This window comes from Amblyomma maculatum, chromosome 1, assembly GCF_055883805.1.
Source record: "Amblyomma maculatum isolate TAMU_Amacu chromosome 1, ASM5588380v1, whole genome shotgun sequence".
NCBI classification, from domain to species: domain Eukaryota; kingdom Metazoa; phylum Arthropoda; class Arachnida; order Ixodida; family Ixodidae; genus Amblyomma; species Amblyomma maculatum.
The window spans coordinates 294,688,606-294,713,443 of NC_139344.1; the positions used below are offsets into that span (position 1 = coordinate 294,688,606).

At 46.6% G+C, this 24,838-nt stretch overlaps 1 protein-coding gene across 10 annotated transcripts in view; it reads left to right on the top strand.

Annotated features, from left to right (window-relative positions):
- Window positions 1–23,713, top strand: part of babo (TGF-beta receptor type-1 babo) — a 208,220-nt gene extending 184,507 nt beyond the window's left edge. For 9 of the 10 annotated variants that reach the window (XM_084591590.1, XM_084591591.1, XM_084591588.1 and 6 more), the window contains 3 exons: window positions 18,392–18,673; window positions 21,832–21,962; window positions 22,018–23,713. In XM_084591590.1, the coding sequence (XP_084447716.1) occupies window positions 18,392–18,673; window positions 21,832–21,962; window positions 22,018–22,143 (539 nt within the window). In that variant the 3' untranslated portion in view covers window positions 22,144–23,713. The remainder of the gene's footprint in view (window positions 1–18,391; window positions 18,674–21,831; window positions 21,963–22,017) is intronic. The other variant, XM_084591597.1, reaches the window with a different exon arrangement.
- Window positions 23,714–24,838: the final 1,125 nt, after the last annotated feature.

A 24,838-nucleotide genomic window follows, 5' to 3' on the forward strand; every position in this document is an offset into this window, starting at 1 on the left:
GAACTACTCAACCGGGTCTGATGGCTGCTTTTTCTTGGTATTGACAAACAATAACATGAGGGCGGTCGCTTCACATGAACCGTCTCAGAATTACGCAGCCAATCAAACCCGTTGATTAATAAGACCCAACCCCAGTGGGTTGGCCATAATCTCGGACCCAGGTCCTTAATTCTTTAAAGTAAAAATGCAGCGTACATGCTGCACACTCTCTCCCCTCGAGGGTTCAACCTCTCCCCACCGGCGCTTGTCCTCCTTTCTCTATCTCACGGTGCACATGGGGAAACAGCCATGCTGCTGCCGCGTCTTCCGAAGAAGTGTCGTGGGGAGTTTGAGACGAGGACGCTATTCCGTAAGCCACAGGGGGCCAGGATGACAATACGCTCAGTGGCCATTAGCGGGAGGGGCTCGTCGCCGTCGCTGCTGCCCGAACTGGGAGAGGCGCCGTGGTTGGGCAAGGTCAGATCGTGCTTTCATTTAGGAGTCGGAGAAAGCTCGAAACTGCTCTATAAACAGCACCGCCCGCGCACCCAATTTTCGGGCTGAATAGAGCGCAGCTGGGGTGTCTTCGAGACACCGTGTGTCGAACAGCTCCATTAACTGCCCGTTCCTTCGTTAGCGACGCCACGTGGGGGACCGCCGAGAAACCGTTTCTGGAAAAGAGGCCCTCCCAGGCAGAGGGGAGCGCAGCTATTGTCGCATCCCGAAAGTCTTCCAACTCCTGGGAGGTGACAAAAACGAAAAGTTCCCGCATCTCAAACGTGCTTGGGAAGCGGCCGGCACCGGAGGAGAGGCACGGGGAAAAAAAAAAAGAAGAAAAAATGCTTCAATCCTGGCTTCGAGGAGCGGGGTCCGGCTACCCTTTTGACTCGGCACGGGGCTACGCGTGTAAGCGTCAATAAAAAAAAAAAAGCTGCCGTTTATCGCGGCCTTACACTACGCCTGCATCAGAAGATGAATGGGCGCTCTAAATTTGCTGATTAGGGCTGCCCTCTGCCTGATTTGCCGGAGGCCAAGTCTAGCAGTGGACCAGGACACCAAACTTGGACTTGCTGTGAAAATGTTGCTGAAATGTTCGTGATGTTATCAGCTCTCAGTGGTCCTCGCAAAGAAAGCAAGGTGTGAGGGTTTTCGATGTAAACCTCAGATCTATGCAAGCAATTAGGAGCATTGGCAAAGGGCCTACTTCTCTAAATGACTTCTGGGCAGTGATGAATGTATCACACCGAGGACTGCACCAGAAGACATACCAAGAGCATTTGAAGAAAGTGTTCAAGCCAGCTGCTGAAGTGGCTGCACAAATAGTTTTTGCAGGTGCTGTGAAGGCTGTCAAGGATGTATACACAGAAATGAAAGAACATTATGTAGGATGGCACATGGCTGACGCGTGGGCACAGCTCGCACATTGGTGTAGGCTGTGTAATAGAATTTTACACGGGTCTAGTGCTTGACTGTACAGCCTTGGGTGTGAAATAGGGCGAACTGAAAGTGACCCTGCATACTATGAATGGAAGAGGGCTCAGCAGTGCCAAAGATGTCAGCGCAGGATGCATGGAAGCCACACTGCAAACAGAAACGACCTCAGGTATACGTAATCTGTGATGGAGACAGCCCCGCTGCAATGAGCAAACATATGGGTTCATACCTCTCACAAAGGAGGACTGTGTGAACACGCGCAAAAAAGGGTGGGCACAGCACTTTGCTCACTTGTGAGCCAAGAAGGGAGAGGCACTCTGTGGGAAAGGTGGCTTGACACGGGATTTTTTTAAAAGACTGACTCGTTATTATGGCCTAGCCCTGCGAAGTAGCACAAATGTGGAAGAAATGCAGATGATGGCAACACTACATCGCATCCACAGATGCTGAGCCCCATTACGATCTGGTGACCGCAGCTGGTGCAGGCACCGTGCAGCTGAGGCAACCTCCACACGATCTTCCAAGCAGAGTTGTGCAAGCGCTGCTACCGGTCTACCAAGGCTTGTCCAACCCTCATTTATTGGCTCGGTGTAGTGGCAACAGAACGCTGCCGAAAGCTTTCATTCAGTGAGTTGGACATTAATATCGAAGCAGCAGCATGCCTCCCTTTTCACTGTAGAAGCAGCAGTATACGAGGCAGTTGCTAGGTACAATGCAGGCAACTTGCGAGCTTTTACTGAGCTTTGCACTACACTGGGCGTAAAACCTGGTGCCCTTCAGAAGGCTGTAGAAAAGGACCATCAGCGAGCCAAAAAATCGTCTCATGTGCATGAAATCAAAGGGCAGAGACCCAAAAAGTCACGTGTAACCAAAGACAGCGAAAACTACAGTCCTAATGCATTTTGAGAGTTGTGAACTGCTCCGAAAACTTTGAGAGACGTTTTCTCAAAAGTGTGTTTGAGGCATTCTGTTTTGTTTGTGGAGAGGGTAGCTTGGGGGGGGGGAGGGGGGGAATGCCTGGACCAGATTTGATCCTGTTTGTTTTTATCTATTCTCTCAAGTGTGCTTAAGGGTATGACAGTCGTCAATATCTCGTTGAGGGCTTAGCTTTTTGTTCTACTGCTAATTTGTGAATGACAAGTTCTGGCACGGTTAGTGAAGGTGAACATGATGTTTTGTGTAAAAAAAAAAAAATAAGGGGTTTAAAAAAATTTTGGAACTGTTGCACCCTGTAGGGCTCTTTTGAGCAAAAATTAAAACTTAAGACAGCTCCGTTACAGTGCCAGGTTTTCCACATGTAACATTTTGTAACTTGAAAACTATTCAAGGTATCATAATGAAACTCCATATTTCTTTACTTAAGACACTTTTGAGCGTCTGTAGGTCAAAGAACAAAAAAGTTAGCTCTGATCCCCACCGATGATATAGTGTGCCACTTGCCAAAGCTCACCTAGCAATAAGTTCACCTGGAAGTGGAGAGCAGGAAAAAAGTACATGGAGGAAGCACGCATGCTCCTCGGCAAACACGACCTGACCTCGCCAGAGAACTGCTTCCTAACAGCGTCAACGGCAAGGGCTCAGCGGCCAGCCTCCAGGTGAGTGCCAAATTGAGCTAGGAAAGATGCCCTTTCTGTACTTTAGAGAGGCATGAGGTGGCAGACTGCAATGCTCTAATATCAATCAGTGAGAAGAAAAGAAAACTGTGAAAAGAAGGGAGGTGCTACCGATGCATGAAAAGAGGGCACATGATGAAAGGGTGTAAGAACTGGACACTACGTTGCGCGAAGTGTGGCTGATGACACATCACTTCGCTTTGTGATCCACCTGCACCGTCGTCGAGACCGCTACTGGGTTACACTTGGCAGCGTCTCAGCAATAGCAACAAAAACGCCGTGCTGCTGCAGACTGCACAGGTGTGGGTCGACGGACTGAAAAGAAAGTGCCTCGCTCGCTGTCTGTTTGACGGAGGCAGTCAACGATCGTTTATAACAGAGAAGCTCTCGTGAATACTGGATCTTGAGGTGACCGGTGAAGAAGTGACCATTTACCCTTTCAGCGGCTCGGCCAGCGTTATGAAGAAAAAAACAACACTGAGTCAAACTTTGGCTACGAAGCCAGTACAACCGCAAGGAGCATAGCATCGAAGCCCTCGAAATTCAAGAGACTTGTTCCGACCAACTGCTGCTTCCAGAAAGCGCTATCGAGATGAGTCAGGTGGCTGATTTGAAATTAGCGGATGTCACCGTCTCACCAACTTGCCAATTCATTCAAGGCATCAAAATTCTAATAGATACTAATTATTATTGGACTATTGTGAACTCGGAAGTAGGAAAGTGCAAGGGTCCTTGGTTGCGCTCAAGACTGACTTTGGCTGAATCTTGCAAGGGCCGATACCACTGTCTGCTTCAGGTGTTTCATGTTCCACTGTTGCTGTTCTGCACACCAACGTCTGTGACATGGACGCCAACCTGTAGGACGAACTTCGAGCATTCTGGGAGCTGGAAAACATCGGTATCTCCTCAAGCAGCTGCCAGCTTGGAAGCGAGGAGCACCAGGTGAGAGAAGGCTTCACTCGTTCTCTGACTTTGACCGATGGGCACTACGAGGCAAGCCTCCCGTGGAATGGCCCTTGACCAAGGGCTAGCCAGCAACGAAGCTGTAGCAAGAGAACTGCTGGCCAGGTTAATGCCGCGTCCGAGACCCAGCAGAGGCATGCTAATGGTCTATTATGCAGCCATCCGCGACATGGATAAAGGCTTTGCTGAAAGGATTGCAGCCGATGAAATCGACAGCACCTCGTCTCGAGTGTATTATATGCCTCATCATGCTGTTTTCCGTTCAGAGAACCCTACCACCAAAGTTCGCACGTGTTCGATGCATCAAACCAACCAACCAACCAACCGACCTCTCAACTAGTAGCTTTCTCTTGGCGTTTCACCGCTTCATAGCGTGACGCAGTATCTGCTGCACAGAGTACTCTGGCAATGCAAAGACCTTTTACCGCAGTGGAACTGAAGAAACTATGGAATGTGTTGCGCAATCAAGAAGTTCAAGACCATTTGTCTCATTAAGGGATTGAATGGAAATTTATCGTGGAAAGGACAGCTTGGTGGGGAGGCTTTTGGGAGTGGATGGTGCGATAAAGACTGCATTAAAGAAAGTGCTTGGATGCAGCTACGTGAACTTCGAAGAGCTCTGCACCATTCTGGCGGATATAGAAGCCGTGATTAACTCACGACCCCTAACCACTGTTCCCTCTGATGCAGGAGAACCAGAACCACTGACGCCGGCACACTTTCTAGTTGGTAGGCTCCTGACCTCCTTACCAACCTGCAGGGGAGGACATCCCACAGCTGCCAACACCAGCGAGCTCACTCGTCTTTGGAAATACCAACAGCGCTTGACGGAAAACCTCTGGAAACCGATGGCGAACCGAATACTTGTGTTCACTAAGGTCCTACTATCATTCCACACCTACAGCCTCAAGTAACCTCCAACCTTGGAGGTTACTTGAGTAACGTCCAGGCAGCACCTTGGAGGTTACTTAAATACTTACTTGGAGTAACCTTACTCCATGCAGTATGGTTACTCCAAGTTACTCCAAGTAACCTTACTGCTTGGAGGTTACTTAGAAAATTGTCATGAAGCAGCACCTGGTGTTGCTTCATGACAATTTTCTCTCTCGACAGACTTGGAAAACTGGTTGCATTACTGAGGTGTTTCCTGGGAGAGATGGAAGAACGCAATCCTGCATGATCTGTTTGCCAGGTGGCACTACAGTTAGGTGCCCAATTCAACTTTTGCACCTATTGGAAGCCAGAAATTAATGAGCTAGCACTCATTTGGTGGGGAGGATGTTGAATATTCCTCATGCTGCTTCTGCTATCGCAGTCTTCACGGTACATCTGGGCCATCCCACTGACTCCGGGGAAAGGACATATCGGCCCGTGTAGGACACGGACTGGTATCGCCCATCTTCCCCGCGGGGAACGGCTGTGTGCGCCTGTGTTGAGGGTTTTGTGATCGCGGGATGACACCCGGAGGGGATGCTCCTTTCAAGGTCAGAAAACACATTCAGTAACTCCGGAGCAGTGTGGTGCTCCTTTTCGACACTCTCCAGCCAGTGCCTCATTGTTTTCATAGTAAAAATGAATTTTTTAGCTCAAGTAATCCCAAAGTCCATAATGTATTCCCTTTATGTACATGACCTACAGATAGCATGCACTTCCTCCAACATAGCTACATCTGAGAGACAAATACAGATGACACTTAATAAACTGGCTGTGTGGGTAGACAAGAATGGTTTTACGTTTTTACCACAAAAGGCTGTAGCTGTCGTGCTCTCACTAAGACGAGGCTTACAGATTGTTCCCATGCTACACCTGAATTATACCACACTGCCAGTCAAACAACAACAAATTTTTGGACATTACATTTGACAAAAAGCTCACATTTCTACCCCACGTAAACAACCTGAAAAAGAATACTGCCCGAGCCCTTAATGTCCTAAAGGTTCTGTCACGAAAACGTTGGGGGTCTGTTCGAGCATGTCTGTTGCAAATTTATCGCTCTGTGGTTCGTTGCAAGTTAGATTATGGGTCCATAGTATATGGCTCGGCAAGACCGTCCTACCTGAAACTCCTCGATCCCGTTCATAATCTCGGTCTGCGCCTAGCATCCGGAGCGTATAGAACATACCCTGTAGCCAGTCTATATGTAGACTCAAATGAGCCTCGATTAGAGGATCGCAGAACTGCACAAATGGGCACATATGTCTTTAAAATCAGTTCTTTCCCGAGTCATCTCTGCTACCCCATTGTAACCAAACGCCCGTCCAAAACACTATTCCTCAACAGACCAAATTCTATCAGGCCGTTGAATTTGCAGTTTGAGGATAAATGCAAAAGGCTAAACTTGCTTGATGTTTTACCTAACATTGCACAAAGAAATGACCCTCTACCACCATAGTACAACCTCCCTGCGGTATGTGACTTTTCACTGATACATCTACAGAAAAGTAAAACACCACTGGAGCACATAGAATTCCTTGCAGTCCAAGAAAAATATGATGCCTGCACCGAATAATATACAGACGGCTCAAAAACGGAAGTACACGTAAGAAGTGCAATAGTTCAAGGCACCAGTAAAACAATAGTACGACTGCCGGAGTGCGCTTCGGTTTTCACTGCCGAGTGTTACGCCGTATGTGTCGCTGTAGAGGAGATAGCCAAGAAGAAAAACAAGAACAGCGTCATCTACACCGATTCTTTGAGCCTACTTACAGCCCTACAGCACAAAAATGCCCAAGAACCTTTATTAGGAACCATAATACACAACATAGGTAAAATCACAGCTTGAAAACACAACATGAAGTTCTGCTGGCTCCCTAGCCACGTTGGAATTGAGGGCAATGAGAAAGCGGATTTATGTGCTGCACAAGCCCGATTTGGCCAAATTAGACAAGTTAAAATGCCACATAGGGATTGTTTAAAGCTCGTATACAGTAAATTGAGAGGGAAATGGCAAGCTACATGGAAATTACATTTTAAAGAAGTAATTTTATGTCGCTTACGCATAGGACACACCCAGAATTTCTTACTAACAAAACAAGGCTCTGTGAAAGGTGTGGTGATGAACTCACAGTTAGCCACATCCTAATTGCCTGTTCAGAACTAGAATATCTAAGGAAAAAATATTTTACATTATTTTATAAAGAACATATCCCATTACACCCCATGCTCCTTTTATGTGAACAAGCACTTGTTGATTCTGCACAGATTTTTAAGTTCCAAAGATGCCAACATTTTAAACAAACTATAACAACCAAGATATACCATTTTAACATCTATCATCAGTTTCAACCTTGTGTTTGGCGCAGCGTAGCCTTGGTTGCTTTTGCGCCATAAAACCCAATATAAATATCTTCACGTCGGTGCATAAGAGTTGCGATAAGCAGCCACATGCTGCTATATTAAAACAGGCTCTATTTACGTTGAACAACACTTACCAGTCGCACTGCTAACACACCTTCTGAAACAACGACCAGAGATTTAAATGCTCACTCCTCCTTTTGTGGAAGTGGACAAACAAACACCAGAGGCCGTAGTTTACAAAATTTTATCATCTGTAACAATATCTGCCTATTAAATACTAGCAATCACACATACCCCGAACAGTGGAAAAATGAGCTGCGTGGATTTGTCTTTTAGTTCACAGTTTGTATTTACTGATTGATAACCCATATGGAAATGATAATTTACCTGTCATAATCAACCTGCATCCTCACCATCCATCACCCTAACCAAACCATGCGAAACTTCATCTAGCTGACTGGCCACTATTCTGCCCTGAATCAAACCTTGAAAAAGTATTTTCATATGAAAGGGGTGGAAGTGCTGCTCCGCTCCAAACTATTTTCCCAGCTCCATCCTGCTCTAAAATGATATATTGCTTCTGTAAGAGTACGTTCACTCTCAGGTTCTCAGGTCGATGTTCCCGTCAAACGTTTAACCAGTAGGACAGTCTCTTGCATCGTCTTCTTTGTCTGACGTTTTCTTTTATAGCACGCGCTTTTTTACATACGCTCGTCTTCTTTGTAACAGTCACCGAGCATTGGTGCAACACTACAATTATCCCCGGGAGAAAAAGGAGGCATCCTGCCGACTCATGGCGTCGACACAACAGGCGGGTCATAACAGGACTTGAGGCGGTCAACGTGCACTGGTTCACACCCACGGCGACGCATATCTGGTGTCGGTGCAAGCGGTTCTATTAAGCAGTTCACCGGAGAGGTCTGGCAAATAACCCAATATGGACCATGATACTTGGAAGCAAGTTTCGTAGAGAGGCCGGAAGGAGTGGCCGAAACCTAAAGCCACACGAGGGAGTCTGTGGTGTATGAAGGAGCTGGACAAGTCGGTGCGCGAAGGAACTGCTGGTGACCGTGGTTCTGGGATTTCAATGATCGGGCTAACTGGCGACATTCTTCTGTATATGCGGCCGCTTGAGAGACTGTGGTCGATTCGGAGTTGTCAGGGCGATAAGGGAGTACGGTATCCATAGTTGAGGTGGGTTCACGGCCGTATAAAAGGAAAAAGGGAGAGAAGCCGGTCGTGCTTTGTATTGCAGTATTGTAAGCGTACGTGACGAACGGGAGAATCCGGTCCCAGTTTGAGTGGTCGGACGCGACATACATGGCCAGCATGTCACTCAAGGTGCGATTAAAACGTTCCGTCATGCCATTTGTCTGCGGATGGTAAGCCGAGGTAGAGCGGTGGACAATGCGGCACTGCTTAAGAAGGGCTTCAATGGTCTCGGAAAGAAAAACACGGCTGCGGTCACTGAGCAATTCTTTAGGTGATCCGTGGCGCAGAACAAGATGGTGCAGGACGAAAGACGCAACGTCTGGCGCCGACGCCGAAGGTAACGAGGATGTTTCTGCATAGCAGGTAAGGTGGTCAACAGCCACGATGACCAGCTGAAGTGACTGGCAGTGGCCTGTAAAGATCAATACCCACACAGTCGAATGGCCGGCTGGGGCAGGGCAAGGGCTGTATCAGAACGGTGGAGTGGTGTGGAGGGGTTTTGCGACGTTGGCATTCCTGGCATCCGCGGACGTAATGACGCACGAAGCGGTACATACCCCGCCAGTAATAGCGGAGGTGAAGACGAGTGTAAGTTTTCAACACTCCGGCGTGGGCACACTGAGGATCGGCGTGAAAAGCAGTGCATATTTCCGAACGGAGGTGCCGAGGAATGACAAGGAGCCACTTGCGTCCGTCGGAAAGGTGATTTCGGCGGTAAAGCATGCTGTCGCGGATGGCAAAATGACGAGCTTGGCGACGAAGCGTTCGAGAAGCTGGGCGCAGAGAAGGTGTAGATAGAAGCGCAAGAAGAGAAGCGATCCAAGGCTCTTGCCTTTGTTCATTTGGCATGTTGGCAATTTCTAGCGAAGATGAGTCACCTACGGTGATAGCTGTCGAGTCAGAGCCGCATTGAAGAGGTGACCTAGACAGGGCGTCGGCATCAGAATGCTTACGGCCAGACCGATATGTGACCTGAATGTCGTACTCTTGTAAGCCGAGCGCCCACGAGCAAGACGTCCGGATGGATCTTTAAGGGTGGACAACCAGCAGAGTGCGTGATGGGCCGTGACAACAGAGAAGGGATGACCGTAGAGATATGGGCGGAACTTCCCAATGGCCCAAATGATGGCCAAGCACTCCTTCTCGGTTACAGAATAATTTTTTTCGGCCTTTGCTAAGGTGTGGCTGGCATACGCAACACCATACTCTGGGCAGCTGTGCTTTCGTTGTGCAAGAACAGCGCCAAGACCTACACCGCTGGCATCAATGTGAAGTTCGGTAAGCGCCACAGGGTCAAAATGGCGGAGAATCGGAGGTGACACTAGAAGGCGCCGAGGCGTCGAAAAGGCGTTATCACAGTCGGACGTCCAAGACGAAAGAATGGCGTCACCGGCAAGGAGCCCATCCAGTGGCGAGATGATCGAAGCGAAATTGCGGACGAAGTGACGAAAATACGAGCACAGCCCGATAAAACTATGCAGCTCCTTTAGAGAAGTTGGGCGTGGAAACTCAGCTACTGCACGGAGTTTCGCAGGATCTGGATGAACACCGTCTTTCGAAAAAACGTGTCCCAATATAGGAAGCTGGCGAGCCCCAAGGCAGCACTTTTTCAAGTTTAGTTGCAGGCCGGCGTCAGTCAAACACCTCAGCACACGCTCGAGTCGGTCCAAATGTGACGCAAAATCTTTTGAGAACACGACAACATCGTCCAGGTAACAAAGACAGTCATGCCACTTGAGTCCGCACAGAATTGTGTCCATCATACGTTCGGAGGTGGCCGGAGCGCTGCACAATCCAAACGGCATGACGTTAAATTCATAGAGGCCGTCAGGTGTCACAAAAGCAGTTTTTGGTCGATCGTCGGCTGCCATGGGTACCTGCCAGTAGCCCGAGCGCAGGTCTAGAGATGAAAAGAATTCGGCACCTTGAAGGAAATCGAGTGCGTCATCAATACGTGGCAGGGGGTACATGTCCTTTCGCGTTATCTTGTTCAGTCGCCGGTAATCAACGCAGAACCGGATAGAGCCATCCTTTTTCCTCACGAGAACAACTGGAGAAGCCCAAGGGCTGTGCGAAGGCTAGATGATGCCGCGCTGAAGCATGTCATTAACGTGCTCGGTGATAACTTGACGTTCTGCAGCCGATGCGCGATAAGGGCGGTGGTGTATCGGGGCGTGCGTACCGGTGTCGATGCAATGAGTGACAACGGATGTGCGCCCCAAAGATGTCTGAGGAAAGTCAAATGAGGAACGGAAGCTCCGAAGCAAGGTGACGAGCTGGTCACGTTGATCTGCTGAAAGACTGGCATCAAGGCAGCGAGAAAAAACTGAAGTGGAGTTGTCGTTCTGTAAAGAACAGGCAAGTCAGTAGTATCGAGCTGACGTAGGGCTGGGTCTTCTGAGACGTCATATGTCTTAGCGTCATCAAAGGAATCGACATGACCAAGACATTCCCTACGAAGAAGCATTGACGGACAAGGAAACGGGTTAGAAACATACATGGCGCTGTTGCCACCACAGAAGGGCGAAAGGCAGGACTAAGCAATGGCGACGATTAGCGGCATGAGTCGGAGTGAAAACAACAGTCGAATCGGAAAAGCAGGCGCAGGAAACGGGCACAAGGACGGTAGAGTAGGCGGGGATGTCAGTATCTTCGGCAACGGTTATGGTATCGACGTGGAGCGGTGTGTCGGACGAGGCGGCAGGTGAAAGCGGAGACAATTTGATGCTGGCTCGGGCACAATCAATAATCGCATGATGACTGGTGAGAAAGTCGCAACCCGGAATCAGTTCGCGAGAGCAGTGAGACAGCACAAGAAATTTGGCGACAAATAAAATACCCTTAATGACAATTCTAGCTGTGCACGCCGCAAGGGGTTGAATGCGATGTGAGCTGGCAGTTCAGAGAAAAAGTTTTGAAACAGGCATCGTAGCTTTACGAAGTCGGCGGCAAAGGTTGGCACTTATAACAGACACAGCGGCGCCAGTGTCCACAAGCGCGAGAACTGCGACGCCATCAACAAACACTTTTATAACTTTAGCCGGGGAAGACTGAGGACTTGCACAAGTAGAAGAAAACGCAGTTCTTGCCACCGGAACTGCAGTTATTTGTTTTCCTCCGGGCCAGCAGAAGAGCGACGGTGCAGCGGCGAGAGGGAACGACGACGGGGAGACGGTGATTGGCGGGAGGAGTGGGAGGAGCGGTCAGGATAAAATGAGTCCGTAGAGGTGCCAGTAGCAAGAGGGGGAGGGGAAGGTTCATAGTTGGCACTGTAGTTGGAACTGTACAGGCGGGGGCCACTGCGGTACGACTGCGCGCGCTAGTGGAAAAGCCGGGCGACGGGGCCAGGAACGCCACATGAATAACAGATTGGGCGGTTATCGGAGGTCCGCCATGGATGTTGGCCGGGCGTCGAGGAGGCAGATAAGGGCGGGGCGGAGGTGGTGGTGGTAGTAACGGTGCAGCATATGCGACAGGGCACGGTGGTGGTCTGGCAGTGACAGCGGCGTACGTTAGCGGGGCTGTCACAGGCGTAAGTTGAGAGCTTGGCGGTAAAACTTCTGCAACTTGCTCCTGGATGGTGCGTCGAAGTGCAGGATCTAGCGATTGGGTGGTTGCGGCAGAAGCAGGATGGAGCGACAGTTGGCGAGCCACTTCTTCCCATATAAAAGCCTTGATCTCGGGAATGAGGGAAGGCAGTTCAGATGCGAGGCCGCATGCTGTCGGTGGCGGAATTAACCGATCGTTCATGACAGAACGTCGAGTAGAAGCTCGTTGCCTCTTGAGGACATCGTAACTTTGACAAAGCTGAACCACTTCGACGACGGTTTGCGGGTTTCTGGCCGTCAACATATCGAAACGCATCGTCGGAGATTCCCTTCAGGATTTTGGTGATTTGGTCAGCTTCGGACATAGAAGGATTAACACGTTTACAAAGATCCACAATGTCCTCTATGTAGCTGGTGAATGTTTCCTCATGAAGCTGAGTGCGGGCTTCGAGGCGTTGTTCGGCGCGGAGTTTGCGCACAGCGGGGCGCCCGAACACCTCGGAAAAGCTCGTTTTAAAGGCCGACCAGGTGGGCAGGTCGGGTTCGTGGTTGCGAAACCATAAATTAGCTACATCTGTCAGGTAGAAGAGGACATTAGCTAACTTGGTGGTATCGTCCCACTTGTTGTATGTGCTTACGCGTTCATCTGAGGATAGCCAATCATCCACATCCTGGTCATCTGCGCCACTGACCCTCAGGCATAGCAGATGGCGGAGCGAGTGTGCGACTGCGAGGCTCCAGCGTGAGAGGAGGGAACAAAGAGCAGCCTCCACCAAATGTAAGAATACGTTCAGTCTCAGGTCGATATCCTCATCGAACGTTTAACTAGCAGGACAGTCTCTTGCGTCGTCTTCTTTGTCTGACCTCTTCTTTTTTAGCACGCGTCTTTTTACATACGCTCGTCTTTGCAACACTCACCGAGCGTTGGTGCGACACTACACTCCAAAAATACTCCAAAACGGCTGCATTTCGCGGAGCACGGTTTTTCCGTACAGTGGGCAGTTAATGATATTTCTTACAGAACACGTGATTTAATGCAATTCGATTAAGTGACTCTAAGTAGCTCAGCAGGTGGCATGCTGTGAGATGCGTGTGCATACTACAGGCACCGCCATAGTCAAAACGATGGTAGCACACTAGCGATATAGTTATAATGCACCTTGCATTGGTCCTAATAGTACATATAAAATTGCCATAAAAGCATTAGATCATAATAAAGTAAATTTTAAGCAAGCCACAAGTGATTAGAGGGAAGTTATTGCAACAAAAATGTTTTGTGCGCTTAACATAGCACCTTCTCCCAGCCTTTTGAATCTCTGGTGGTGAGAGAAGAAAAACAGTCATGTAGACTATATCACGTCGTTAAGAAACTTGTCTGGCAGCTAGGAACTGCATGAGTTGTTGGTTGTGCTGTGAAAACAACCAGGTGCTTCACCATCTGTTAGTAATAAGCATGGCAAGCCTACATCACAGAAAAGCATTGTTGAATCATTCATTACGCCACAAAGGTGCTAAACACTAGGAAGGTTCTAAAGAGTATTGGAAATCCACGCAGTTGCACTATGTTGAAGCTCTGATGTTGCTCAAGCAAAACCATGATTAGAATGTGAAGGAGACCCTCTGAGTGCCCTCCCTGAAGACACTACTGATATGATAAAAAAGGATATGCACAAAATAGGGAGCAGAAATGTACTGTCAGAATACTGGTGGTGCTTGAGTCTGTCAGGTCAAAATAGTGAAAATTTTTTAGTAAATCTCATTGTTCTGGTATGAAGTGTAGAAGCAAGCATTCCATTTGCTGCTCAAGGAATCAAATTGGATATTTTTGAATGACAGAAATAGAAATTTGCAATTATTAAAAGCATTTGACCTTAGAAACATGCTCCAAAACTGTCATTTTACTGCTCGAAAGCTGCTCTAAAATGCTTAAGAGCCTGCTTCCACCCCTGAAATGACTGAAAGTTCACTGTTTGCATTATTGCTCAGCTATCCTTGAGTCCTCAGAAGTTGTACAGTGAAAACAATTTGGTACACATAAAGTACATGACAGCAGCAGAAAAACAAAAACTCTCGACGGCTGGCAGTTCAAATGAACCTTTTAATTACTCTTGAAATAAATAGAGTACTTTTGGTCGGAAAATGCACTGCACCAGGGTCTGATGAAAGAAAAGCATTATAATAACACTCTTGAAACCTGCCAAGTCTTCCCCAAGCAATAGACCTGACGTGCTGTCTTGTGTTTGAAAGCATTCTGAATAGTAGGTTGATGTTTGTTCAGATTGAAGTTTGTTCTCGAGTCCTGTTCTAAACTTTTTGATATTTACCTAGTGTGGTTTTAAGAAAACATTTTCAACAACTGATGACCCAGTCCACCTAGAAAATGCAATTTGAGGTGCCTTTATACGCAAACAACGCTGTCTTGCAGTCTTTTTTGACCTCGAAAAAGCCTATGATACCACATGGAGGTTCGAGAACTTGCGTTACTTGCGAGAGTTTGGAATTTGTGGCATGATGCTCAAGTACGTCCTGGTTTCACCCTTTCCAACAACTTCACATAAGAAAATGGTGTGCCTCAGGGGTGCATTTTAATACTACTTTTTTGATATTAAAAATGAACTCTGAAATGAAAATAATCCCGAAGTCCATTATGTACTCTGTTTACGTTGTCGACCCGCAAATTGCATGCTCATTATCTAGTGTAGCAACATGTGAAAGGCAGATAGAGCTAACTGTAAATGAGCGGCAGCATGGGCAGATAAGAGGGGTTGCACGTTTCCCCCACAAAAATCGGTAGCCGTTCTCTTAGATGAGGATTGCTCAGTGGCCCCATCATCTACTTGAATGAAATTACACTATCAGTAAAACGTGAACGTAAATTTCTAGGTTTAACTTTTGACAGAAAGGTCTCATTACTTCCTCATACAAACGTCCTCAAAAAGAAAGCTTCTAAATCTATCAGTGCACTCCTCTCATGTAAGCACCGAGGGTCTGACCAGACTTGCCTTTTGCACATACATCTGTTGTACGCCCTTACCTATATTATGGCTGCATAGTGTAAAACAATCTGACACTACATAATTCAGGTCCTTCAACCGGTGCCTACAGTACATCACCTATAAACAGTCTTTGTGTAGAAACAAACAAGCTGTCTCTTAGGACAGAAGAACCATGCTCACATGTTCATACATTCTAAAGATTCGTTCAGGGCCTATCCAGAACAGTGACAGTCAGACCACTACTCCTACGCTTTGAAGAGAGATGCCAACAACTAAACATACTGGATACACTTCCCGATATTGGACTTGAGCTTGGTGTATGATGGCCTCAGTTGCTTATGCGCCATTAAACCCAACACAGTACAACACAACACAACTTCCCGATATTGCACGAAGTCGTAACCCATTGCCACCTTGGAATGGGTTCCCCTTTGTATGTGACCTTACTCTAACACAGTTTCACAAACAACAAAGTCTACACTAACACATGTTGGTTACAGGAGGGGTTCCTGACCCTAGAAGAAAAATATGAAGATCACAGAACATTTTATAGTGGTATAGTTGAAAGCAATACCAAGAAAACAGTTAGGTTGCCCAAATGGGCATTAGTGTTCACTGCTGAATGTTATGCCATCTTCTTAGCTGTAGTAAAAATAGTAGAGAGCAACTTTGAGAAGAGTATAATCTACAACGACTCTCTCAACGTAATCACTGTACTACACTCCAAATATGCAACAGAACCCTTTGTGAAAAATATAATACATTGCATAACAACATCCGAAACATGAGGTCAAAAAAATAAAGGGCCCATCAAAACCTATTTACAAAAGCTAGAAAACGCGCAACAGGTATTCTATCGTCACTGCACCGCAAAAATCTTTAAGCTACCTTTATTGCACTGAAGATATGGGCGATAGAAAATGATGCTTCTCCTCCCCCCCTAAGTCGGGAGACGCTGGCATGCCATAAAAAAAGCAAGAATACGAGTCGCGATGGTGCCCCACCATGCCCCGTCCCGCCCGCATAACTTAAGAGTGTCCAGCAAGCCCATGTGACATTGCATGGGAGGTTTGTGCCCTTCATAAAAATTATTTGTAAATTTAACTTGCATATTACTTGCATTAGAGTATTACTGTCTTTCAGGAGCCCTTTAAATTCTGCTAGGTACCTATCTAGTCATGTTGGAAGCAAAGGTAACAAGACAGCTGATATATGTGCATCAGCTGTCTCGTGAAGCCTTGCAAAACCAATCGTCGAAGAATGGAAATCATGCATCCATCAAACGTTTCATCCGAGTAATTTTTTTTTTCACTTTATTTAAAAATACTGTGGATCATGCATTTACATGGTCCAAGCAAGAGGAGCATCTGTGAAAAGCTTAAAATGGGGATATCCAAGTAATCAATTAATGCGACATCATTAGCCCTGGAAACATCTTTGACTATTCTGTCTTTTTTGCAGTTGCATCTGATTTTTTGATAGCCACCGTAAAAATATCAACTTGTGTCAGAAATTCCTTGTTCTACTGAAACTTGTGATCCATGAAACAGCTGTGTGACAGATAAAAGATCGCGGTGCAATGAGTGAATTCGCAAACGCATCGACCATCATATCTAGTACTGCTGATCTGGAAATTCCATAATTCAAGCAGCTCCAATGAATCGGGTTGAAATCCCTGTAATGACAACATTCTTTTCTGCTAACTGTTTGCGGCGGTCATGTAAACAGTCCATGAAAGAGTCATCAGCATCAGGAGGACGATATATCGCACTCCAAAAGGGCAAATTTTCAACAAAGGACTTTTTGCACTTTGTTCACAGACATCTACGTAATACAGCTAAACCACCAGTGCACCAATATAGGTGATAACTGGGCGGCATGATTTCATCGTCGTGTATATCCTCATGCAGCCAAGTCACACAAAATGGGGATCATATGAAATCAAAAGTGCCTCTAAAGTGAATGAAAATATGCACAGCTGACTCAGCTTTGTTTGCTACAGGATTTGTATAAAAAATATCGGGAACAATGTTTTCCTAATGCGACTGTGCGTTGCAGTGCGCGGTGGTGGGGGATGCTTCCGGTCGTCTGTGAGCATTCAGGCTAGATGGTGTTTTCAGTGGATCCCTGTCTAGTGACTGGTGCAAGTGCAAATGCAGCGAAAAATTGAGCAGCGGTACGTTATCAAATTTGTGTTGGACTGGGAAAATGAGGTACGGAGATGTTGGGCATGATTCGCCAAGTGTTCAAGGATGAAAGCATGTCACAGACTGCAGTTTTTAAGTGGCACAAGCTCTTCAAAGATGGCCAAGAGAGTGTGGACGACAAGCCCGTGCTGGACGGCCGTCGACGTCAAGAACTGACGATGTGTGCGTGAAGTGCTAAATTCAGACCGTCGTTTAGTGTGTGAATGGTCGCAGATGCTACACTGCCTCCCTTCGAAAAGCAGCATCGTCCCTATGCTAAATCCAAACTGAATTAACAACCGTGCACACTGAATCTCGGAACATCTTGCTTGCAGATGGCGAAACAAGGAAGGGTTCTCCGTGATCACTGCCAATACGGCTTAAGCCGCACTATGTGCACAATGTCAGGACGCGAGGAATGGCATGACGGCGGTTGCGTTACAGCACCTCATAATTAAGTTCACTGAATCGACGAAACGGCCCGAAGTACCGCTTCATGAGTTTTTATACCATAAAGCTACACTATGTGGGTCAGAGCCGAGTTTCGCATGAGTGTGCGCCGCCAGTTATGCGCATGCGCGAGAGCCGCGTGACGCTACAAGAGGCGCAGGTGCGTCGCCTCCTCGCCGCAGCCTGTGCGTGCTCCTCACCGCCGCTGGCGCACGCTCCTCTCTGAGGCGTGACCTCCTCTCTGTCGCGTGAACTTTAGCCGGAGCCATGTTTACGACAGTTGCGCCGCGCACTACTTCGCATGCTTTACACCGCGTATATCCAGGCATAGCAGAGCTAAGCCACTGGCAATTTTATTTCGAATATAAATCAACAAACATATCCGATTTGAAATTTCCAATATTCGCTCACTCCTATGCATGTATGCTTGACAGACTGCTTCCTATCTTGTATATTTTCTGATCATTTTGCAGTGACATCACTAGCGTTTTTTTTTTATCCTTATGTGAGCTCATAGCTGAGTTTGTGATTCACGTATTGGGGAGTGCAGTTTTGAAGACATAATTTATTCACCAGGCTCCCCTGTTTATATCATCTGTTTTCATTCGATTTCCTGTTTAGAGTGGGCCCCTTTCATTGATTTTTGTGTTGTGCCAAAAACGGAGCTAGGAGGGTTGTCATATGCCGCCATTTTAGCGTACCTGTGTTTTCAGGCAAGCCAGCCATTGCACATCGGGACATCAAGAGCAAAAATATTCTTGTGAAGAGCAGTGGGGCCTGTGCCATCGCTGACCTTGGACTGGCAGTGCGCTACGACTCGGCCACCAATTCTGTTGACATCCCGCCCAACCCACGTGTGGGCACCAAACGGTACTTGGCACCTGAGGTGCTGGATGAGAGCATCAACATGAACCACTTTGACTCATTCAAGCGAGCCGACATCTATGCCCTGGGACTCGTGCTTTGGGAGATTGCGCGCCGCTGCAACATTGGAGGTGCGTTGTTCAGTGTGGATACGGGACAAACTCAGCTGGCTTCTCACTGCTTGTTAGTTATTATAGACATTGTTTACAAGGAAGGTTTGTTGTCTGCATCTTGAACATCTAATTTACGCCAAGTTTAGCCATAGACTTGGCACTTGATACCACTTTCTCTACTCTCTGTGTAAGTACATAACACAGCACGAAATACAAGGGGCGTGGGTAGGGTTTGTCATCTGCTTTCCTGTTCTCTCTTGTGGCTTGCAGTGTAATCCACTAGGTTATCTGGAGCACATTATTGATCGCTTCATTGTTATAATCTAGATTTTGACCTGTGTGGTGATCACCTCAGATATGAAGCCTATTGCTTCACTTGCATTTGATAATATATACAGTCGAACCCGGATATATCGATCTTGAAGGGGATCGCAAAATAGTTCGATATATCGATAATTTGATATATAGAAATCGACTTGAGATGCCGCTTCCGATCGTGAAAAATGATGCCGTATTTGTCGCGTAATTAACCCTTTCGCATAATGAACCTACCCTCCACTTTCGCCACTGAGAATTTAGAAAGAAAAAAGCATTAGTAAGTGCCGCGTCCCTCCGTTTAGGCCATTGCATCCCCAGCTCAATTGTTGGCAGCGCGCCAAGATGCTGCGCAGCGATAACGTCACTGCATGTTTATCTTTTGACTATACTTTTTATACTAGCTCCTGTGGTGGTGGGGAGCGAACTTGGCAGAGTGCCCGTGATGGCTTGATTGCACAAACCTGGTTCAATTTATCATGCTGCACTTGGGGCAGGTGGAGTCCACTGCCACGAAATCATTGGAAAGTGTGATAGCTGCAAATGCTGTTTGAACCGAACAATGCTAAAAGCCGGTGTCATGATTGCAGCTGACCGCGTGCTTTCATTGATTCATAAATGCAAGGATGGATGACTCTCACAAAAAAAAAAAAAAAACACACCGCTTCCTAACGTTTGCAGCCCCCATAGCCTACGCTACGCTGCACGTTCAGCATGATGACAAGGATGGACGGCTCGCACAAAAAAAAATGCCGCTTCTTAATGTCCGCAGCCGCCATAGCTTACGCTAGGCCGTAGGTTCAGCACGACAACAAGGATTGACGACTCCCGCAAAAACACACACAGACACACAAATCTGCCACTTCTTAACATCCACAGCCACCATAGCTTACGCTATGCTGCACGTTCAGCACGACAACACAAGATGCACATCGCACGTCACTCGCCACACACAGAGGGTTCACAACACGCACTGGAGAAAGCGTCCGACATTCTATCTGCCACGGGCTGAGCTGGCTTGTCGGCGCATGCGTAGTGTGTGCTGCTGCGAACGAAGGCCGGGAAAGAGAGAGGAAGGAGAAAGAAAGCTTGGCAGTAGAATGGGCTTACCCTTGCACTTCGCTATATCTCGTTTTTTTCCTTTCCCAAACACCACTGCTGCATTGGCTGCGTCTGCTCCGTACCGGCCATTGCCAAACCGGTTTCCTCTCATTTCTTCACGCACATGGCTTGCTAAAGTCACGTGCTGGCGCACGACAAATGATCACCGTAGATGAGCGCGCCTTTGGGGAAAGAGTGCGGCGCTGCCCTAGACTAGCCGTCGTTGAACTGTTCCTTTTCATTCCTTCCGCGCGCGGCTTGAAAATGTCACGCGGCATACGGCCGAGGGTGATGCGATCGCTTTTGGGGAAGGCGCACCTTCCAGTGCGGGATGCGGTGTTCGATATATCGAACGACCGGTGAAATTGAGTTCGATATACGGCGCAGGTTTCTTATACTTTTACATGGGATTTTCAGAGATATTCCGCGAGTTCGGTGTAGCCAAAATTCAAATTATCCGGGTTCGACTGTAACAAGCGAAATAGTTTAGGACCTTGCTTGTTTCCGGCTGCTTCGCTCTGTTACACAAGTGACATATGGAGAAGCCATTGCGATGGCTTACATTTGCCATGTTTTTGCTCATGCTGCATCCCCCAGGCCTGGCCTGTTTGTATGTAAGCTTGTAGTTGTAGTTACCAAATGGTTCATCCCTATGCACCCATAAGGCACTGCAAAGAAGCCACCACGTTTCTCCTCTGCAGTAATGGGTGTCTCGTATGTTGGCTCGTTGTGTTCTTTGATGCTTCGGCCCTTTGCACTTAGGCACTGCAGGAAAGCAGCCGTAGCAAGCGAGCGCCACTGTTTTTCATATTGCGAGTCCCCAGGTTCGGCCCCCTAGCATGTCAGCACGTGTCTGGTTGATCACTGTACATATTATGATCACAGTTTGTTGAAAATTTGAGCTTAGTAATTAGGAAATCGTGTTATTTAGTTATTGTATTGTTAATGTGTTTTTGTATTAACCGGGAGGAAAACTGTGTAACTTTATGGGAGGCTTTTACTTCCCGCGATTTTGACTGTTTGAAATGGGCAGTCATATAAACCGGGAACGTATTGATGAAGTTCTTCTTTATTAACAAAGTATTAAATATTATATTACTAATATTAAATATTAACCTCACATGTATCTTTTTCTGAGTTCCAAAGGCCATGATTGTGCTGCTCATGGTTTGAGCGAATGAAATCAGCTATGGCTCTTTGTAGCGCACTTATGCCAATGTGTCTGCTATTGTTTCTTCACGTGCATCAGCCAGTTAGTGTACATGACGGTGCAATTTGCAGCTAAGCTCTCTGCAATCATCGCTAGCATATCGGCCTACCGCTGCAATGGGGCCGCAGCAGATTTGTTCGCTGAAACCATCATTTGAGAGCAGCACAGTTGTGGCGTGTGAATGCAGTAGTCACGAGTTCTATTTTTCATTTTGTGGGCTTTCTTAGAAGCTCAGAAAGAAACTTGGAAGGCTTTCTTTATGCAAATAATGAAGTGGTGCTTTCTTGAAGGTGCTCTCCAACTGTGAAAATTACGTTTTTTGTCTAAAATCAGTATTTATGAAAAGTACTCTAATTACTAATTAATGAGTAACAAAAAAAAATGTTGCCTGTGGTACGCAAGATTGCTGGTCTATGCAACTGGTTTCTCTGGCCTACCTCAAGTATGGTGTTTTTTAGCCCATGACTAAAATAGCTGGGGCACCTTGTATAAATACGACACACAAATCAGTTACTATTGAGCTGGATTCTTACTGAGTGTGTGGTTGCAGGCATCTATGAGGACTACCAGCTTCCCTACTATGACCTGGTGCCTGCTGACCCAACCATTGAGGAGATGCGCAAGGCAGTGTGCACAGATCGCCAGAGGCCTGCCCTCCCCAACCGCTGGCAGTCGTGTGAGGTGAGCAAGGTGCACCTCCTCCTTCAGTGCTCTCTGAGACTGTTTTGTGGCACAGGCTCTGCGGGTCATGTCCAAGATCATGAAGGAGTGCTGGTACCACAATTCAGCCGCCCGGCTTACAGCACTCCGCATCAAGAAAACCATTGCCAATCTCGGCGCTCAGGAGGATCTGAAGATCTAGGCTCGGGTTGTGGCAGGACCCATTCCTGTGCCTTTTGCCATTCAGTGACAGCTGTCTCCTTCCTGTTTTTCCCCTTGCTGGATTCATCGAAACCTGCGAGCAGCTGTCTGGCCCTGCTGCTTGCTTGGCGGCAGGAATCATTTGTGGCTGACATTTTATAGACGTCTGCATGTTGTGAATTTTCCTTTTTAGCTGCAAGTAAATTAAGCACTGTGTCATCAAGGCCTTCTTGCTCAGTTTTTATGTGTGGGATGAGGCTTGTGTGCAATCAAACAGCACTGTTTCCTTTTGGGACTGTGTCATTGCTGCCTGTGCTTCTGCAAAATACTCTGGTGCAACAGCAGGAGCTTTTCTGCTGCCTTCAGCTCTCAAACTTTGTTTGAAATTGTAGCCCTCTTTTAGTGCCACCGGGACAAGAACACACTGGCATTGGTACTTAACTGTCTGGATTCAAAGGGATGTGTTGTATCTTATCATGGTTCATTTTTTTCCTTTGCATTCCAAACACCTTTGTGCAGTAGTTGACAGTCTGGATGTTAACTTGCATATTACTGGTGTGTGAAGCATGAGTGACTATTGCAGCTGTGCATAAGTTTGTTATTCTGTAGTAGTGGTATTGCTGTCGTAATAATGAGCTGGTCAAGAGATGCTGTTCACTATCCTGTTTGATATCTGGATGTGTGTACCTGTGTCCAATCCAACTGTGCCAATGGGCATCAGTGCTTTCATGAGACTTGGCTTACAGTGGGGCTGTGTGTTTCACATGCTGTGTTTGTACCAATCACTGTTGGTGGGTCTTTCCAATTGGTCGCCATAACCTTCACACTGCTTACCTGTCTCCTACAACATGGCTAGAAGTAGCCGTGGCAGAATGTATTGTAGGCTCACCGTGTGTTTTTAATTTTGACTGCGGTCTTGTGTATAATAAGGGAGCTTCAGAATAGGGGGACCTTACCAGTTAGGGGTAATTTGACAACACTGCGATGAATGGGCAGAATAGGGTACCCCTATTCTGATTCTCCCTATATAAAAGATGCATTCTCATTGCTCCAGCGGAGATCCACTTTGTTGAAATTGGTTCGTGTTGTTTGCTGGTTAGGGCAGAAAAGTGCGAGTGTTGTTTGCAGAACTGTTCTGCCTGTGTTCAGCATTCGAAAAGCCCGTGTACTGTGCGATGCCAATGCAGAATCTACGGCGTCCCCCTGAGTCGCTATGGGATGTTAAACCCCAGCACTAAGACAGTCTCACCTTACCTGGGAAGCCAAGGACAATACAGTGTTGTGAACTTCTCCCATTAACTTAGATAATTTGAACTAGGAGCACAGTCCCAGGCAGCTCCCATGTGAGTCTATGACACATAGTGACTGGCTAGTTGGTTTTGCATACTCGTTAATTGGGACATGGAAGGGCTCGCTCCAGTTAATCGAATGGGAAGTCTCGTCGAGGGATGCACAGCCAGTGCTCACCGAAATAGACTGCCCCAAAACTGAATTGCATGGAACAGTGATGCATGTACATTTCGTTCGCAGCCACATTGACAGTTTTCAGAAATAAAGTTCAGTTGCATAGTTTCAGTTTCGCTTTCCTCAACTTCACGCCGTCCCATGTCTGCGATCAGGTTTGCACATCAGCCAGTCGCACCATATGCCGCTTGGCGTATCACTGTTATTTTGGGATGTTTTAATGCATGCATCCCTCGCGGACTGCTTCCTGTGCACTGGACACGTGCAGTTTCATAGACCTTCATTTTGTGCTACTGCATTGCACTGTGAAGAGTGTAGTAGAGGATGATTTTGGGGCAATAGTATATGTGAGACAAACAAAGAAGTGGCAAGAAATCGTCGTTCTTACGTGTGTACAGTGCAGACAACTGTCATGCAGTTGTTAATTAGGTGAAATTACTGTGATGCAAATGGTTTTCACCAGTTTGTTCAGGCTCAGTCGATAACACAAACTTTCAGTTAAACACTGGTCCCTTGAAGGCCAAATTAAGGAGAGTTTACTGTGTCATGGAATGGTACCATTTTAGCCTGGCAAGTCTTATAAATAAATGCGTAGTATTTCCTGGTTCCTGCATACTGTGCTTGCAAAATGTGTCTGGAGTGGCGGTGTAGATTCTTGAGTATAATTGCACTGGAGCAATTGTAGGTGTCAGTTACCGTTGATAATTAGTTAATTATGTTTAAATTGAACTTTACGGGATATTATTAAGTAGTATTCATTGGATAGCTTGTCGAGTGTTCTACTAATTGTTGCTTTAATTATAACATTGCTCTTCAGCACGAAATCATGTATTGTTAATAGCTTATGCAAGTATAATTTTATTAGACTAGTTGCATGGCCTAATAATTATTTAACTAGTTAATTGCAATTTAAACTTTAACTTAACACTGGCACTGGGCTAAGTGCAAACTTTAATTGCCCATAATTAATTCTGATTAAAAATTGTACCTCACCCTATAGCACAAGTCATATATTTTTGGTTATCTTATATTGAGTACAATTGCACTACAATAATTGCATGTTTTAGTTAATAATTGTTAATTAGTTAATTGATTTCAACACTCAACTTTAGGGGAAAATATTTGTATTGTTGAAAAGGTCTCTACTAGTATATTCCATGATGAAACTCTATAAAGCATGCAAAAACCACATAAAGACGAGCGTTAACTGAGCTCTTGTCTAACACTGTTAA